The 19,499-nt window shown below is 46.7% G+C and overlaps 1 protein-coding gene across 3 annotated transcripts in view; it reads right to left on the bottom strand.

Moving 5' to 3' along the window:
* Positions 1-19,499, bottom strand: part of LOC126548000 (serine/threonine-protein kinase 31-like) — a 322,789-nt gene that overhangs the window by 61,975 nt on the left and 241,315 nt on the right. For all 3 annotated transcript variants that reach the window (XM_050196069.3, XM_050196070.3, XM_050196071.3), the window contains 2 exons: positions 16,879-16,974; positions 14,897-14,977 (listed from right to left, as the gene is read on the bottom strand). In XM_050196069.3, the coding sequence (XP_050052026.1) occupies positions 14,897-14,977; positions 16,879-16,974 (177 nt within the window). The remainder of the gene's footprint in view (positions 1-14,896; positions 14,978-16,878; positions 16,975-19,499) is intronic.

Below are 19,499 nucleotides of genomic sequence, written 5' to 3'. Positions count from 1 at the left end.
AAGACAACGCCCATCGAAGCTGTCATGATTCTTATTACTCTGGTAAGTTGCTCTAGTCAAATATGGCCACTTTATTAATGTGTAAAAGAAAGAGTTAGGCATGCATTTCATATAAAAAGTATGCTGCTACTTTCACCGCTCTCTGAAACAGGCCCCATAAAACGAATTTCTCGTGACTGCTAACACGATGGTGCGTCATGTAGAGTATTTACATAATTAATTCACAAATACCATAGTAGCAATCACCTGAAAGAAAAGTTTCGTGGTTAAGATCGAGAGCCAATCAATTGCAAGCAATTAACTGTTTCATGGTGGCCCTTAGTAGCCTTTATCAACAATATGGCACACTCCTCGCGCAATGGTAGCAACAGACTGTCTTTATGGCGAGGCACGCATTGTTCGCGAAACCCATCAGTTCACTAAAACTTCAAATTGAAACCATGAAGCAGTTTTTTGCAGCTCCAGTTGCAATAGATAAAGTATACTCGAGGTACTACAGCGCAGTTTAGGGTGCCTAGAAAAGCAAAATTGAAGCACCTACTGCCACACCAAGTATCGATCCAGCGTTGTTAGATATACAAACAGAACTATTCACTTCATCAGTACATAAAAGAGAACCTCGCAAACCTTCATAAGGAAGACACCACAAGCATTACATATTTCACTTGATTTTTGACCCTCCACTGGGGAATTATGATATTGTTACGGAAGGATGAAAGAAGACAGAGGAAGAAGAAGATCGCGAGACGCTGGCTGCTGCGTGTTGTTGGTGGTCAGCCATCTTGTCTACGCTGACTCATCCTGTATATATATTGTAAATATAGTCTTTATATACTCCCAACATCCCCTTAACATATTGGTGGGAGGTGCGGGGTACCACGGCTGGAAACGGAGCTCCGCAGTGGACGTCGCATCACCGTCCGCACCATGAATGACGGTGAGCACGCGGGATCAACGTTGTTGCCTCCTCCAACGTCACTGTTGCCACCTACGTCGCTGTCGTCGTCGGTTGTGGTTGTCCAACCCATGGATCCTGGAACTTTCTGCGAGACCGACGGTGCCGACGTTGAAGAGTGGGTGGCTATGTATGAACATGTGAGTGAAATCAACAGATGGGACCCTATGCTTATGATAGCCAACCTGTTGTTCTACCTATGAGGCATGGCAAAGGTGTGGTACAAAAACCACGAAGAGGAGATCACGAGCTGGGACCAATGCAAAGAGAAGTTGACAGTTGTTTGGCAAACCAGCTGGCTGTAAAATTGCCGCAAAGCAGGAACTGGCCTCCCGTGTCCAATCCCCCATGGAGTCCAATGTCTGGTACATCCAGGACGTGCTGGCACTTTGTCATAAAGCCGATTGCGACATGACAGAAGCAGAAAAGGTCGGGCATGTGCTTAAGGGCATTGCTGCTACGCCTTTAATCTGCTCCTGTGCAAAAGCTGATTTACAGCTGATGCCATCATTAAAGAGTGCCGACAATTTGAGCAGGCAAAAAGCCGACGCGCCTCGCAACCATTCGCCAGACTTACCATTACTGCCGCAACGTCGACATGTGAAGATCAACCCGCACAGCAGCATGCGTCGCCATCAGAGGACGTGGTGCAAATCGTTCGACATGAACAGGATGCGATGGCGCCTGCAGCTTTCTGTTCGCGTAGCCCGGATGCTACCACATTTTCGGTTCCCCTTGAACAAGCCATTGTTCGCCAGGAACTTGAAAACATTGGATTACATTCTATATGTGCTGTCGCCAATCCCAGCGCTGACAAATGCCCTTCTACTATTTTCACTACCACCCTGACGCTTCTCTCCGTGTTATCGCAACCCGACTGAGTGGAGAACTGTGGATGACCAGCCAATATGTTTCACCTGTCATCGCATTGGTCATGTCGCTCGATACTGCTGCAACTTGTGGCCCTCAACCCCTTGAGCGCCAACCAACCTGAGCCGTTTTAATGGAAATGCCCGCAATGTTTCGCCCACCGCCGAGTTCAACAGCGCCGACAACTCTGTTAGGAGCATGTGGTACAGTCGCTCACTATCGCCGCGCGGACACTAGTCGTGCTCACCGCTAACACGTCGCCCATCTTCCCGTTCGCCGCAGCCACGTCACCTTTCGTCCCCTGTGGCTTTTGGCCGCAACTTTTCGGAAAACAAAGAAATGCAGCCTTCGGAGGTGGTGCTGCATTGTCTACTACTGCAGCAATGCAGCGATGCAGTTGCGCCAAGCGCCAAGCCGCAAGTTGCGCCAAGTGTTGTGGCGGCTGGTACGAAATGTTCCGCACGAGGTGGATTGGCCGAAACTCACAGACGGTTTATATTGTAATATAATCCGTCTGCCTATATAAATAGTTTATTCTCAGCCAGTTCTTTCTAAGCCATGAGCGAGGCAACCGGTGGAAGTCCTTCGCCTGCCGCTGCTGCTAAACGAGCTGCCCGAGCAGAGGCCCAACGCCGTCGCCGCCAAAATCCAGAGGTGCACTACGCCGAACAAGGCATTGGTGCAGCAAGTCAAGCATGCATCCATCTAATTCTCCGACCACGAAGCTTCCTTCGTGACAATCAAGAACTGGGAGTGCAGTGTTTCTTGAAGAGGGAATATGTGTCATGAATAAAAAGTTGTCTGTAATTGTACATACATGTCTTGCTCGAATTCTTTGCCTCAATATATCTAAAAGTGAATCAGCTGAATAGCTGCACTCAAATTTCGCATTACGAAGTAACATAATCGTCAGCAATTTTTTCGTGTATGTTGTTGCAGTCAACGCATAATGAAAGAGTGCGTGTACTTCAGTAGCAGCGTCGAAACGTCTCACCCGTTGTCAAATGGTCGAAGAAAAAAAAAAAAATAAAAATCCCCCGGGAACAAATTTCTCTCATTTCTCCGTGACCGTACTTCCGCGACCAGTGAGGGCGATGGATAAGGAGCGTGCACCGCGTGAAGTTAGCGTTTCTGGGCATCGTAGCGCCTTCATGCGCGTGCAGCTAGAACATTCTTACAAGTTGATTAATTACATTACACCCCTAAAGGAACTGAATGGAAGCCAACGACGCGCCTAAATATTGGTGGCGTGCACTTCTTTGGCGATGATACTTCGATGATCCCTATGGCTGCGTTGTATGAGCCAACAATTTTTCCTGCTGGCCTATGTACTGAAAGGTTAATGCTGCCACCAGGGACAGAAAGTCGCACAATCAACGCACGTGCCACTTAGGTTTATGGTGCATGTGAAAAGAAATTTCTATCTCGCTTCTAACAGCATAGAGTATCACCGCGACATCGTTTGGTACACTTTTCGAGAAAGAAACAAACGCTCACAGAAGGGCAACTGTTCAGGCCATATGCGAGGTAAGCAATTTCCTGAGCGTGTACAAATTTTTTCGTCCATGTCGTGTCCTGCACACATGTCATTCATGTTCATGTCTGGATGCGTCATTAATGTCACGTGATGCATGCATGCCATTCGTGTCATCTTGTTGTGTCATTAGTCATATGTACGCATGTCGCTCATGCCATGCCATGCGTGCTTGTCATTTATATGATGACATAAATGACATGACATGTATGCTATGTCATTCATGTTGTGTACCTCACGGCCAGCCACGGCCAAGACGCACGCTGTAAATGGCTGGGTGCGCTTTCTCCCCCCGCCTCCACCATCTGCCCCTCGCGCGCACTTTATCACGTTACCGCGAGCGAGCTCTCCTCCCCCTATATCCCTTTGCATGTGCAGTAAGGCACCACTCGTGAAGCCATCGGCTTTCTTATCTCACCCTCGCACACTTTCACTTGCACACTTTCACTCGTACCTAAAGCACAAAGTGCACAGGGTGCGATAGGGTCTTATCGCAATTGAACTTTACATGGAACATGATGCAGCTACCCTTCAGCGGTCGCTCTTGTAGTGCCGCGCACGATTTGAAAGGTGCGTCTACAAGCAACCACTTATAATCCTTTGCCATCTCTGTCCATGGAAGTTTGTTTATTGTCTCGACATTCATTTGTGGCAGAAGAGAAATTTCGTTATATTGAAATCGCATACAAACGGACTTCCTTATACTGAGGTTCTAAATATGTGGTGTTTAAGGACAACAGGTTATAAAAAGTTAAATACTTCGTTATATCAACCTTTAACTGTATATTGGACTGATTGCAGTCTTTTTTTTTTTTTTCAGTTCGATATACGTGGGTTCGACTGTATATTATTTTTCCAAAGAGGTATCGGCTTTGGTTTGAGTAAATATGGAATGTGCGCATCAAGAAACCCCAGGTGGTCAACATTAATCCAGAATGCCCCACTACAGCATGCCTGAAAATCAGATTGTGGTTCTGGCATATAAAACTTCAAAATTTCACTTTTCGGCATCTCCTTCAACATTGTTATAATGAGGTTCAAGTGTATTTCTTGCACATGTGAACCAGTATTCACAGTCAACCTTTTGAGGGGTGCGTAACACCATTTATTTTGCCCCATTTTTGTTTGCTGTGATTGTTTCAACCTCTTAAAGGACACCTCACAGAGTTTGGCATACAAAACTAACAAGCACGATGCATAGATCAAATACTGACAATTGTGCTCATAAATTTTCAAACTGCTGATTGGCATTAAGGCAGCTAAAATTTAAAATAAAACCCTGTGCACCCTTCCTCTTGAGGGAGCCGCACATACTGCTGAAGAATTAAACGCGCATAAACGTCTCTTCGTGAGATGCACTACCCGGAATGACATTGATTATGACATGCGAGTTCGGTAAATCATCCAATGCAGTATAGGCAAGACCACCACTGGAAGTGCAAAAAACGAAGAGAAGAGAAACAAAAGGAGCCAGGCTCACGACAAGAATGTCATGCAGTTCTTTGGCTTCGGCATGATAGAAGGCAAAGAAAGAATGTCGCTTGTGGATGCTAGTCAAAGGAAAAGTGAGAATGTCTATATTGGCAGTGAAGCTTCCCTCTTAGCAGCATTGATGTGCAACCTTTTATATTTCTCCTACCTCCTATATTATTGACCTAACCTCAAAAAATTTACAGTAAAATGCTCACTACACAGCACTGTACAAGTTGCACGTTATATAAAACAAATTTGAAATGGGCCTGGTGAAGAACTATGTCAATACAGTCTGATCCGCTTTCAGAAATAATGAACACAAGACCATGGACAGGAAGATGCATAGCTAGTAAAGGCGGAAAGTGGCATGCAGGAAAACACATACTGCAGGAACGGCCGTAGGTGGCCCTAACGCAGTACTCCAGCGTGCGTTTAGGTGCTGCAGGCACCCTATTGTAGTCACGCTAAAAAGCCAGATTTTTTTTTGTCACTAAAGCCCAAGAAAGAAAGAAAATTCAATGTGTGTCCCCTGTTCTCTGTTGCAGGAGCATGCAAAAAAAGCCAGAGGTGTTTTTCACCCCTTTTACAAAAAGCAATAACTCTTAAGGAGTCTTGCAGACACCATTCGAAGTGGTGTTGCATTTATTTAATGGTGGTGGTGCACTTAAAGCAACACAAATTTGTACTTTGTGGTTAGTGCATAGTTATGACATGTTCCCACCAGGTACGTGTTACTACTTGCTGCTTTTGCGCTGCACCCCTGACATACCACCATAAAGCCTGCACGATACGTCACCCTGGTGGACAATCACGATTGACTGCCTATTTTTTGGAAACTAGCATGGCTGATCAAATTGCGTCACTGATGTGACATAGTGTTGTGACCGTGCTGCCCGAGGCAAGCTTTCAGTTTCATGACCGAGCATCCTGTCCAGAAAGTTTACGTTCTTGAAGCTGGTGTCCCTGCCAATTTTGGTAGGTGCAGGAGTGTTGCAAATGAAGATGAAGTGCATAAATAGGTCCCGCACACTCTCAAGTTCCAGCGATCGCCACAGAGGAGGAAAAATCAACCGCAGTGCATTCCAGCATAAGTGCGAAAGTGAAGCTACTGTAATTTGGTCGCATACTTTAATTGTATTTTTTCCGCTAGGGGCGCTCAACGCGGCTAAATATTGGATCTAGAAATGTACATATAATAACTGTCAAACATAGTTAACGTGCAATTTTTTGCAAAATAAACAGACAATTGTTTTTATTAAATCTATGTTATTAAAACCTGTGCTTTATTACTTGAATAAAGGTTTTGAGACCACACTGACATGTGATAAGCAGCAACCCACTGGTATCGATTGCAGTCTTTGCCGTTTATAGATTCAAATTGTATGGCGGTTATATTTGCGAACGGAGTGGTTGTTTCCTTTGTGCAGCATCATGCAGCTTCGTTTTAATTAGACAACAATAATACCTCAGCCAGTTTGTGCGTCTGACATTCGATAGTCACTACTAGGCGAACATGCTTAAAGACGGTGAATTTTATCAGCTGCGGCGTTTCCCTGGCGTAATGGCTACTTACACGGCTTCCGTTGTCAGTGATCTGCCGCCTCTGGCCGCGTCATGACGGGTTGCTTGAAAAAAATGTACTAGCTAGCGTGAAAACCCGTCGCTGGAACTGAGCACAGTCTGTCTGGAAAGCAGATTTACCTTGCAGTCATTGGGTGTGTGCACCGGTGAGTAAAAAAACATTGCTTCGCATTTTCAACTTTCAATTTCTTCAGATGCGAGGCGAATAAAACAGATTACTGTAGTCCATTTTTTTTTCAAAGGGTAAAATCATAATAAAGTTACTGCTCTTCAAAGGCAATTCAAACAAGGCTCTTGTTATTTTGCCACGTTGCTAAAATTCCTAACACGGAGTACAGTATAAAAAACAAATAGTTTTTGGCTGCGTCTGCATGAATAAAACACTGCGATAAATTCACAGCACATTAGTGCAAGTGTACTTCCGGTGATACAGTTTGATCAATATCATTTGATACATAATTACTGTGTTTATTACCTAGTTGCTGGCGAAAAATTTAGTCAAGGCTTCACTAAGCACAGCCCGCACAAGGACACTGTTGTGTATCAGTTGTATATAAGCGATTGCCATCAGAATAAAGGGCAGTTCCGTGGTTCCCCGTCAATGCATAGTCTTGTCTTATCATTCGGTGCTTCTCGTCACTAAAATCTGGCGCAGTCGGCGGAGCTAGCGAGCTAGCGACGAACTGCTTTCCTTTACCTGGCTTCGTGCTATTCCAAGGGGTGTCACCTACGAGATGGCAGCGTACGGACTACCGCCATTACCGCCTTTCCTGGAGACTCCTGGAGATGCGACAATTCCATGGGAGCAGTGGCACGATGATTTCACAAATTTCCTTGAAGCGACGGGGATGGACGCGCAACCGCCACTACGGAAAAAGGTCATTCTGCTGCAATGTCTTGGGGTCGAGGGACGCCGTGTTTTTCGCACATTGGGCCCAGAGCCGGCACGAAAGTCAAACATGACAAAAGCCGGGCCGGAGACAGGCAAACCAGCAGGAAAAGACAAGACGGAGGCAAGTGAAGGGGATAGTTTGTGGGGTTGCGCGACCCTCGCGCGTCCCCTGATGTTTTTCCCGCATAGCGCATCCCCTGATATGCTGTTTTCCCGCACGGCTCGCGTGGCCTGGCGCCCGCGGCGGTCGGGTGGTACAAGCGCGGCGCGAGAGATGGCGCGACCGTCGCGGCGGGGTTACTCGGGCGCCGAGGGACAAGGTACTAGCTCTTTCCCGGCGGGTTGGGCGAACAGCGCCGGACGTACCGCGCGCGCGCGCCGACCATGCTTCTGCGAGACCGTCTCGCGTGGCCGCCTTGGACACCGTTGGCGTGACTGTACACGCGAACGACCAGGCGTTGGGATCCAGCATGGGGCGAACATATTCGCTCGCTCGCGGTGAGTCGGACTTCTAGATTTGTCGCGCGCCCATCGGCATGTTTTGTGGATAGCCACTCGGCTAGCAGGCATGGATCTATGAAAGGTGCAATAAATGCCCTTGTGACTGTTTGCACTACTGTGTTGTCGTTCCTTTGTCCCAAGAGTACGGAGGAGAACCCCGTATCTCCCACATCTGGCTGCCCAACGTGGACCTCTTGGGGCATCGGACGATAGAGTTAAACAGTTTTGCTTCGTTCGAGAGCTTTGTTTGAACCGAAGCGTAGGCCTAGCGTGGATTTTGATCGCTAGCGTCGGCGGCGTGCTTTCTTGAGAGAGGCGACGGTGGCGGTAGTGTGTTTGGACTTGTCAACATGCTAAGCCTTTTCGCAAGTGTTTTTTTTTAATGACATTCGTCAGTACGAGAGCCACGTGGTCTGCATCCTAGGAGAGCGAGGCTGAGTGCCCGCGGAGCAGTGGCAAGCCTGAAGCGAGTGAGTACGGAAGCCTCGTGGGTGGTCCGAATTTCTTATGTAAATAGCTTCTTCTATCTCTTTGACTCGGATGAAGTCGCGGCTCTGGGAGCCGGGTGGCCGCGGGCCACGGGTGCCACGACGGGCTGACTGGTATTGCGGCCTGGCACTGGGCGCTCCGACACCGTCTGGGACGGTGGGCGCCGTCAACTCGGATGCTGTGTGCACCGAGCGGAGTAGGACCACCTAATAGAGCTGACGTCTCCTCGCGGCTGCCTGTTTTGCGCCCATTTTGGGTGTTGTTTTTGGATGCCGGTTGTTGTCAGAGTAGCGACGCTTTAGGCCTAAGGCTTTACGAAGCTGCCTGTCGCACGTGGAGGGACACAACCTGGTGGACCGTGGCGTTGAGGCGTTGCAATTTGCTCCCCTCATTCTATTTAGCCTCGCACGAATTGAAATTACTCGTTCGACTCAAGAAAGCGAGCTTCGTTCACGTGAACTTAGCATCTGAGTAGCTGCCCGATCTTTTACTAGCCGAGTTGAACATCGTACCACTTGGGCGATGCGCATGCAGAATTCCTCTCCCTTGCACTACTGTAGTGTTTGCCGAGTGTGTTGAGTCTACGCAGCGTCATTGGAGTCACCCCGGGCGATGGTGATGCTGTGGCCAGTTCGGCGCAGCGACTTCGGCGGCCTCCTGCATCCAGCTCACAACCCTCGGCGGCGGACAAAGGAGCCAGCGGTCACCGACAGCTACGGCGGCTCTTGCCAGCAGGGCGCGTCGGCGCGAGCGACGCTTGCTCGTACCGACTGCTGCGTCGTCGTCTCCGGAGTCCTGGCCTGGGATCGTGCCGTCGAGTCGCAAAGCTGCTGCTGTGACCGGCGGACGCCAGCGGTGTACCCAAGGACAGTCGGCTCGCACGTTATGGACAGCGTGTGGACATTTCCCCGGCGCGGCCACTGTTGCATGTACCACCTTGTTCGCGAAGCACGTGTTGATGTTAGACCGTGTCACATGTTTCGCCGGAATAAGAAGTGATTTAAGGTTGGGGGGATGTGGGGTTGCGCGACCCTCGCGCGTCCCCTGATGTTTTTCCCGCATAGCGCATCCCCTGATATGCTGTTTTCCCGCACGGCTCGCGTGGCCTGGCGCCCGCGGCGGTCGGGTGGTACAAGCGCGGCGCGAGAGATGGCGCGACCGTCGCGGCGGGGTTACTCGGGCGCCGACGGACAAGGTACTGGCTCTTTCCCGGCGGGTCGGCGCGCGGCGGAGGACGTCTCCCGCGAGCGCGCGGCGACCGATGCATCTGCGAGACCGCCTCGCGTGGCCGCCTTGGAACGCGCCACGATTCGCGTGACTATACACGCGAACGACCAGGCGTTGGGATCCAGCATGGAGCGAACATATTCGCTCGCGAGGACGCGGTGAGTCGGACTTCTAGATTTGTCGCGCGCCTATCGGCATGTTTTGGGGATATGAACTCGGCTAGCAGGCATTGATCCATGAAAGGTGCAATAAATGCCCTTGTGACTGTTTGCACTACTGTGTGTTGTCGTTCCTTTGTCCCAAGAGTACGGAGGAGAACCACCCGTATCTCCCACAAGTTACACGGAGGCGTTGGGCCTATTGGATCGGCAGTTCTCAAGCACCGTCAACGTACTGGTCGAGCGACGTCGAGTCACGTTACATTGGCAACTGCCGAATGAGCCGATATGAGAGTATGTCAGTGCTCTCCGACAGTTAGCAGAGACGTGCGGCTTCGGGCAATTCCTGGAAGCGGCTCTACGAGACAGGGTTGTTGACGGAGTACGGAGCACTGAGTTGCGACAGAAATTGCTTGTGAAGGGGTCACAACTTACGCTCGCAGAGGCAGTGGAAATGCTGCAGACGTACGAGCAGGCAGCGAAGGGTGCTGCGGTCTATGACCAAGGGTCGTCACAAACGGACATAGTGCAGCATGTATCTCGAGGCAGAAGCCCAGACAGAGACGCGGCAATGACGCCGGTGCGCAAGTGTTATTGGTGCGGCTCTACAAGGCACCTAGCTAATTCACAGGAATGCAAAGCACGGGGGAAACGTTGCGCCCAGTGCCACAGGATGGGACATTTCCGAGCGGTCTGTGGCAGGTCGGCGAAGCGGGACGTGCGGACGGTCCGAAACGACGGCGCTAGCGAGGAGGACGTGCTCACTGTGCTGGCAGTCAGACAAGTGGAACGAAGGACTTTGGTCGTTGACGTCGTTATTGAGAACGAGCCACTTCAGTTGCTGGTAGATACTGGGTCGTCGGTGTCTATTTTGCCAGACCACGTTTATCGAGCAAAGTTCGCCAACAGTTTTCCTTTGACTGCGGCTTCAGTGACGCTGCGGGATTTTTCACAGAAGAAAATTCCAGTCTTGGGATGGTTCACAGCCAGAGTTGTAAGCGGGAACAACTCGGCTTGCCTTCGATTTTACGTTATTCCCCAAGGCATGGCATTATTGGACTGGATGGGGTCCACAAGCTAGAGTTGCACATCATCGGTTCTACACTGGAGTGTCTGCAAGTCTCGGTCAGCCCCCAGTCGCTTCCTCCTGAATTATGTGAGTTTTCCTTTCTTTTCGCTGATAAGTTGGGATTAGCGAAAAACATTGTACATTCTGTGAAGCGGTGCGCAGATGTAAAACCAGTAGCAGCGAAGGTCCGACATTTGCCCCTGACGCTGCGAGAGAAAGTAGCGGCTGTACTGGCAAGATTATTGGATGCAGGCATTATAGAAAAGGTCAGTGCTGCGGAATGGGTGTCACCATAGTGGTTGTGCAGAAGAAGGATGGAACTACTCGTCTATGCGTCGATTTGCGCGAGCCGAACAAAGCAGTAGTCATTGATGGATTCCCTTTGCTGCGCATGGAGGAACTGTTGCATGCGCTGAGCGGAGCAGCATGGTTCTCGAAACTGGATATTGCTGCAGCCTACCATCAAGTGGAATTAGCCAAAGAGAGTCGCGAATTAACGACGTTTGTTACGCACGAAGGCTTATTTAGGTTCCGCAGAGTGTGTTTTGGCCTCGCATCGGCACCAGCCGCGTTTCAGCGAATGATGCAAGAAATCTTGAAAGGCTGCAAGGGCGTGTCGTTTTATATCGACGACATCATAGTCTTTGGAAAGACTAAAAACGAGCACAACCGTAACCTTCGCTATGTATTGCATCGGATCGCTGAGGCGGGGCTGCAGCTAAATCAGAAATGCTTGTTCGCTGTCAAGGAATTCTCCTTTTTGGGTCATCGTGTGAGTGCAAGTGGTCTTGCCCCACGCAAGTCAAAGGTGGATGCTGTGATTAAAGCACAAACGCCTGCCGATGTAGTCTCGCTGCGGTCTTTCCTTGGGCTCGTAGGCTATTACTCCCATTTTCTTCCCAATTATGCAGAGGTGGTGGAGCCGCTGCGACGGCTTCTTCGTAAAGGACAGAAATTCGTGTGGGATCAGAGCACCGAGGAGAGTTTTTGCAGGATCAAGGAGATGCTGTCATCATGCGGGGTGGTGGCTATGTTCAATGAGTCTTTGCCTGTACAAGTGACCACTGACGCCTCGGCATATGGACTGGGAGCTGTGCTACAGCAGGTAGTCGACGGAGGAGTACGTACAGTGGCATTCGCTTCGAGGACACTAACTCCAACAGAACGCAAGTACTCTACCGGGGAACGAGAGGTGCTGGCATGTTTATGGGCGTGTGAACATTGGCACGTTTATCTGTGGGGCCGCAAGTTTGTCTTACGAACTGATCATCAGGCTTTGGTGACACTGCTGTCCACAAATGGGGTTGGAAGACGCCCACTGGGTATTGAACGCTGGTGTGCTAGACTTTTGAGATACAACTTAACTGTGCAGTACACAAAGGGGAACACCAATGTCGTTGCGGATGCGCTTTCTAGGTTACCTTTGACCTCTGCAGAGGACGAACCGGTGGAGGAAGTAGTTGCTGTGGTTTCCAGCATGATCACTAAGAGCGAGTTGCAAGCAGCAACAGCTGAGGATTCATTACTAAATGAGGTGGCGCAGCATGTTACGTCCAGATGGCCGGAAAAGGGCTGTTTAGCTGGAAAATTAAGGTTGTTTTTTCGTATAAAAGAAGAGCTGTCGGTGATAGACGGGCTACTGTTTCGCGCTGAACGTGTCGTTCCCCCACCGACACTCACTTCCAGGCTGGTCATGATGGCACATGAATCGCATCCAGGCATTGTAAGGACCAAACAACGGTTGAGGGAACAGTACTGGTGGCCCGGAATGGACAGTGATGTTGAATCGCTGGTTAGGAATTGTGCTATCTGCAAAGCATCAGATAAATCTGCAAAAACCGTAATGGCCCCGGAGCCAGTAAAGTGGCCCGAGAAGCTGAAGGGAAAAGCTTGGAATCGACATCGTTGGGCCGATGGAGCGAGCCCCTCCGGAGTGCAGGTTTGCAATCACTATTATTGATTACCACAGCAAGTGGCCCGAGGTGGCATTTGTGTCCACAGTCACTGCACAGGCAGTAGTGAAAATGCTCTTGGAACTTTTTGCGAGAGAAGGGTACCCGAAAAGCATTGTAACTGACAATGGGCGTCAGTTTATGTCGACATGTTTTGAGCAGTTTTTACGAGATCGGGGAATCCAGCATTGCGTTACAACATTGTATTACCCGCAATGTAATGGTCAGATTGAGAGGTTCAACCGCGTTCTCAAGGAATATATTCAGGTTGCGGCATTGGAACGAAGACCACTGAAGGAGGCAATCTGGGACTACCTGGGTGTTTACAGGGCCACCCCACATGCATCTGCAGGAGCGTCACCGGCTTACCTACTGCATTGAAGAAGACCCAGAACAAGATTGGATGTTGTTGGCCTCCCAGAAAGGGAATTTTTCGAGGAGCCGCATGTCGCCATGGAAAAGTTGAAACAGCGCATTAAGGAGCAGCAACAACGAACAAAAAAGTACACCGATGAAAAACGAGGTGCCAGAGCGTCTACCATTGAGCCCGGAGATTTCGTAAAAATAAAGCAAGGCGGACCAAAGACGAAACAAAAGTTTTCTTTGCCGATCCAGGTGAAGAGACGAGTGGGCACGAATTCGTTTTTGCTGGCAAACGGTACCCTGCAGCTAGAACAGGCAACTTCACCCAACTGGCCTACTCCCCACTTCTCAAACATGACAAACCAATAAAATCAATTTTTGTTTCTCTTTAAACACCAGATGACATACTTGAGGGCAGTGTGTTCACAAAACGTTTTTGAAATATACTCGAAGTTTGGTTTAACATTCAGCCAATCAACAGTGGACGAGCAAGGGAAGCCTCAGCATGGCAACTTATCTTCATCACGGCCCTCACAAATATGTTTGATTGTTGAAACGTTGGCTACAGGCTGAGGCTTCCCTTGCTTTCCTCTGTTACTCAACTGAAGTGTTCTCTCCTTGTAACCTTTTTGCATTGTTTGAACACGCAAACCGAGATGTTTTTTCAACATGAAACAAGAGATTGCATTTTACAAGGATCCGTGAGCATTAGTTGGGCATACTTATATGTTTATTTAGTGTCCTTGTTTATACACAAGATTTGAAGAGGTCCTTGTAAGTACTGTTGTCTCCATAACGTTCCTCGCCTTCCTACGAGTACTCTACTTGTGTCAAAGCCTTTACTGCTGCACCTGAACACTAAATGTGCAGCAGAAATATCGAGAACACACAATATGTGGTCTAAAATTTAGCATAAAGTTTTTTTTACCTCTACACTTCGTGCCTATCGCCAATGTGTTATGAAAACTAATGCGACATTGCAGCTCGAGCTTACCTTACTGACAGTACATCTTTGCCGAGCACTTCTTATGTTTCTTTTTTGAATCTAGCTGGAATCGTCGAAGGCAGACAACATACGTATAGTATTAAACAAGTCAAACAGCACTGTATGCAACACAAGTACGAGTGTAGCCGAGCACAATATCGTTGTCCTTGCTTTAGCGGCACGCCAAACAGGATGAGAAAACTACACTAGATTTCAGTTTTTAATTTCGCTAAATAGATTACTATCTGTGTTTCTGTATGTTGTAAACTCAGTGACTGACAGCATTAGCTCCACCTGACCTGTACGAAAATTGTGGGCATGTACTGCTTCATTCACGATTGACTACAAACAATGTAAGCTTACTTGTCTGACGTGTTTTTTTGCCAGTTGAGCCCTCTCGGTCACCTGGCGATATAATAAAGGTATCGGTAGTCATTTTAGAGCATTGTACACACAAACACGGCTCCATAAGTGGTAGCAAAACGCCCCAAAACCAGCGAACGAGCAGCGCAACAAACCCCAGCAGCCACTATCGTAATGGGCATATTGCTCACCACGTAATGACGATGACGATATTAGTTTTGATTTGCCAGCGCCATCTCTTGGTTGCATACTTTAGTTCACAACACCACTGCTACTCTTATTTCCGTTGCACTGTGGAAGGTACAGTTTCCCTTCTCTATTTTTGTATAGGTGTTCGGTGGCATAAGTAGCAGCCATGGGCACTGCCTCGCACAGTTGAAGCCACAGCTAAAAACGATCAGACATGTGCGTCCAGGTCTCATCCCTGTTATTTTGCTTGTCACAATGGTAAAATAATAAAATTATTAGAGGCAAAAATTTTTACCTGATACTCTGTTAACTCCAATTCTGGAAAAAGGAGTGCCAATTCAGGAAACCGCCGGATCTGCAGCTGAGACAATTGATCCTGCAAGATGACCAAATTATGAGTTATGTGAACAAAAAATCAAGTAAAAGAAGTTGAGGCAAGTAATCCTATACAGTTTAAAAAATTTTTTGCAATGGTAAACTATCATTTTACAACATGCACAATCACAGTGCTTTTTCACATGCCAAAAGTCTAGCTGAGTAAAAGCAACAGTCCTAATTTTTACCAGGGTGTCTACCAAGTTGACATTTCCAAAGTCCCAGAGCTTTCCAGGTTTTCCCTGAGAGCCTTTGCAAAATTCCCTGAGTGACACAGAACCTTGTTTTATGTCAAGACGGGTTGACACCATGCCACCTGATGCTGCCACCGTCTAGTAAGCATGTTAAAAAAATAAAAAAGAACAACTTAATACAGTTTGAACAGTAAGGATCGACTAGTGCTTATTTTATTCAAAAAGAAAACAGAAGGGCGGGGCATCTCAGCGTCAGGCAACAGTTTTTTGAGCTCAAGTACCTTTAAGGAAGCTGCAACACACTACCTTTCCCATTCATTCCTGAATGCGTAGGTCTTTTCTGTTTTCGCCCTTCTTCCGCCACACGTTAACCCCACGGACCATTTGAAGCATCCTCTTATATCCCTGTCACACAGGCAGCCGCGAACTCTTGACATGAAACTCCCCAATGGAGACTGACAGCAATGGAGTTGCAGCCGTGCTACACAGCACAGTGCGAGCTTAAACAGTTAGCTTCCGGCCGATAACTGTTTAAGATTTTTAGATTTGGAGATTACTTTCTCATTGTGTCTTGTGTGCTGGTAGCTCAAGCCAAGAGCTAGCAAACCCATCCTCTCCTACCATTCAGCTCACTCAAAAGTAATAAAATGAGGAATCATTCAATCATGCCTTACCAACGCTCTTAACAAGTCATGTGTGCATCGGCTGCAAAGCAGTTTTCTTGTCAGGTCAGCCGCCTGAAAGGGGCAAGTTATCCTCACCATGTGATCACAACTGTTGCAGAAAAAATGCTCAGGCAGCTAAGAACCTAACGTTGTAAACCAGGGTCGAACAGGCCCTTTTGAAACCAGGTGTGCTATCATTCCATATGTTGACGGCATATCTCACAATCGGAAAAAGTAGGCAAACGAGCTGGTGTTCGGGTTTTATTTTCCGCTCTGAAACGTCTTGGTTTGACATGTGCCAAGGTGAACGCAGGTCATCGGGAAAATAAACAGGTGTGTGCAAAAAAACATGGGCAGAAGCACGTCAGACGTGTAAAGAAAGTAGTTTATTCGGTTCCTTTGTCGTGTGGTTCATCATATGTAGGCCAAACGGGCAGATGTCTGAATGACAGATTGCATGAGCATCGATATAAGAAGCAAAACCCCCTCTCCAGTCACATAAGTGCACAGTGTAACGCTCACAAGTGCATCCAAGATTTTGATAGAACCAGTGTTTTGAACAGAGCTGATGATCAACTGACAAGGAAGATATTGGAAGCGCTTGAGATCAAAAAGCGTGGTGATGATTGCATCAGTAAAGCCTCAGTTTCATTTTCGACAAAGGAACTGGCATATCTTAGGAGCAGCACTTAGAAGTTGTTCTGTATTGTGGTTTCCTTGTGCAATGCAGATAACGGCCCTGTTTCTTCTTGTTGTTTTGATCCTTGACAGCAGGTATTTATTCCTGTGTCAAGAAATAAGACGCTCGGTTGTTAGTGCGCCTACGTGGTTGTCTCAAGTCTCCTTCCTTCGTCCGTTGTTTTATTTGGCGCCTTCGTTGCAATCATGCATAACCAACTCAGCCACCAGCACATGCTCAGTGACTTCAAATAGTGAATTTCAGAATCAAATATGAATAGCAATAACTATTCAATATGTTTAATACCCACCCACCCCTACTTCAAAATAATGCAATGCATAATTCAAAATAATGCAAAAATTACCAAAAGCCGTTCCTCTTCAATGAAGACACCTTGAAGCTTGATACGCACAGCATGGATATCTGCCGTGACCTTGGCCCTTTCAAACTCGTCAAAGGGCTGAAATTGCAGTCCAGAAAAATTGTCAACATCCAAATACACTGGATGTGAGCAACACACTTTACCGTAAAATAAGTTCTATTTAAACTGAGAGGTAATGATACTGAAAGGAATAACATGAAAGGAAATGTCGGATTGGTGAGAAAACCATGCCCATATCCAACACACTGCTGTTCATGTAGTGAGTAAACTTACAACACAGCTGTAAAGCAGCAAATGCAATCAGTCAATGAACTTATACTTGTGGCCAAAAATGGCCTTAGCTTAGAGCCACCATGTTTCTTTTCTTTTATTGTAGTACAAATCTTAAAGAGAAACAAAAAAATATTAGGTTAACCGCTTACTGCACAAATTTTTATTTTCTTGAGGAAACGTCACACATGCGCAACATTTTTCCGAGAAAATGGGTCCAAAGATTACCTGCATGATACAATTGGATACGAAAGCAAACCTGCATTCGTGGTGTTGGCAACAGCCTACTGTTGGAGCTGTCAAACACAGCGTCATTACTATTATAAAATGGCAACAGAGCATGATTTTGTAAGGCTGGTGTCAGTTCATTTTGTGCTCAACTACGATCTTTAGCACCATTTTCAGCGAGTAACTTATCGCTTTTTTATTACAAATACTAACATTTTCAGAACATTTCGCGTGAGTTGGTACTGGATGTGCCGGCATAATCGGTCGCTAGTGTTTCTGGTGCTGTGGATCCAAGCCTGTTATCTGCACACATTGCTAACAACACTGTTGGATGCATGCTTCGTTGAGTCCAAAATTGATAGTAGCAGTATCTCAAAATGTGATAGCTCCAGATTATCACTTCTCAATGCTTGGCATTCTTGGCCAATGATGCGCAAATGGGATCGACAACACGCCGTTTCTGTTATGAAAGCTCATTAAAAAGATGTTTTTTTTTTTCTTCTTCTCTGAATGTAAATTCTGCACGTCTTGTTTTTTTTTCTAATCGCGAACATGACATGCTATATTTTTATTTTATAAATGGTGAGTATGTTACATTCAGGAGCACATCACATTCAGGTGCACCTTTACTTTCTTACTTTAACCACAAGAAAATTGGGTTCACATTAGATTTGGGGGCGTGTTAGAATTGGGTAGTTACAGTAGGCCACATATTCCTAAACAAATTGCACTTCTCTAAAAAAAACGCTTGTTTGTGACTTTATGAGTCGAAATTGTTGTGTATCATATATTATACGGCTTACAGATATGGGTATATTTTGTGACCATGCAAAAAGTCATTCGAATTGCAGAAAGCTTGCAAAAAAGAAAAAAATCAGAACCAGTGCAAAAACTTTATACATTCAATAGGTAATGGTGTGTATACCTCAAAGCTCCAGCTAGTATCAAATGAAACTTGATGATGTCAGCCTTGATCCACATTAATGTTTGCTTTGCATAGTCTTTAGGAATTTGGCATTCTTCTTCCTAGAGTTTATTCTTGCTGTTGTCGATATTACCTTTTGCAATGTGGAAAGACATACACTTCCTTTATCGTAAACACTGCTATCACTTTCATTTTCGTCAATCAATTGATTATGTGTTTTGATTTCTCGTGCAAATAATGCCCACCTCATTGAATAATCTAACTCAAGGCCTAAAATTAAGCTACCTGCCACAGCCGATTTTTAAACTTTTGTATAACTTGAAAATGATCACCCCCCATAGCTTTGCCAAGTCACTTCTATATTCTTCGACTTGCAACAAACATTTGCATGTTCAGCACATTTCAATAGATCAAAACAAGATCATAGCACTAGATTGTGTAAGAAATGCTACACCCTATAGCATGCCTGAAGAAACGTCAGTCCCAGTGAAAGAATTGACAGGTTTCTTTACTCCTAACATGCCAAATCTCTCCTGTATAACTGTGTGCTCGATTATGTCAAAGCAGTTTAGCTTACAACAGAATTATGCATTTATAGTTGAGTACACATACCGTATTTATTTAAATCTAGGCCGATAGTTTTTTTCAAATACTCATATATCAAACTCTAGGGTCAGCTTAGATTTCAGGATTTTTAAAAAAAGTGCCAGTTTTTAGATGAAATTGATAAATATGGTGCACAGCAAGCACCATCTGGAAAAGTCAGCATCGCAGCCGCTACTAGCGGCGCCGGTAACCAACTGATGTACATGAGCAACGTCGTTATTTTAACCTGTGTCATATCGGCGTGTGGCGTGGCGTTATCGTAATAGCACAAAACATGTGATGCCACAATGCTGCCGCTTTCAAAGGAAAAGTTGTGCTAGCCGCAGGACATCGTCAAATGTTCAAGCCGGGCGGTACTTCAGCATCAATGAGAAAAATGTACGTCATTGGAAAAGGGGCAACGAGGGATGCTTTTTGCGTTCGCAAACCGCAATAACGAGATGACAACAATAAGGAAGATAGTGACCTAGAATGAGCTCGGCGTGTTCATATTCAATAAATGCTGTTTTCCTTTTGTGAACGCTGTCCTTGCTTTTTTGTTCGACCTACATTCGATGTAATATACTGAAGCAGG

This window comes from Dermacentor andersoni, chromosome 1 (genome assembly GCF_023375885.2).
Source record: "Dermacentor andersoni chromosome 1, qqDerAnde1_hic_scaffold, whole genome shotgun sequence".
NCBI lineage: Eukaryota > Metazoa > Arthropoda > Arachnida > Ixodida > Ixodidae > Dermacentor > Dermacentor andersoni.
The sequence above is the reverse complement of the archived record's forward strand: the minus strand, read 5'-3'. Positions and strand labels throughout refer to the sequence as shown.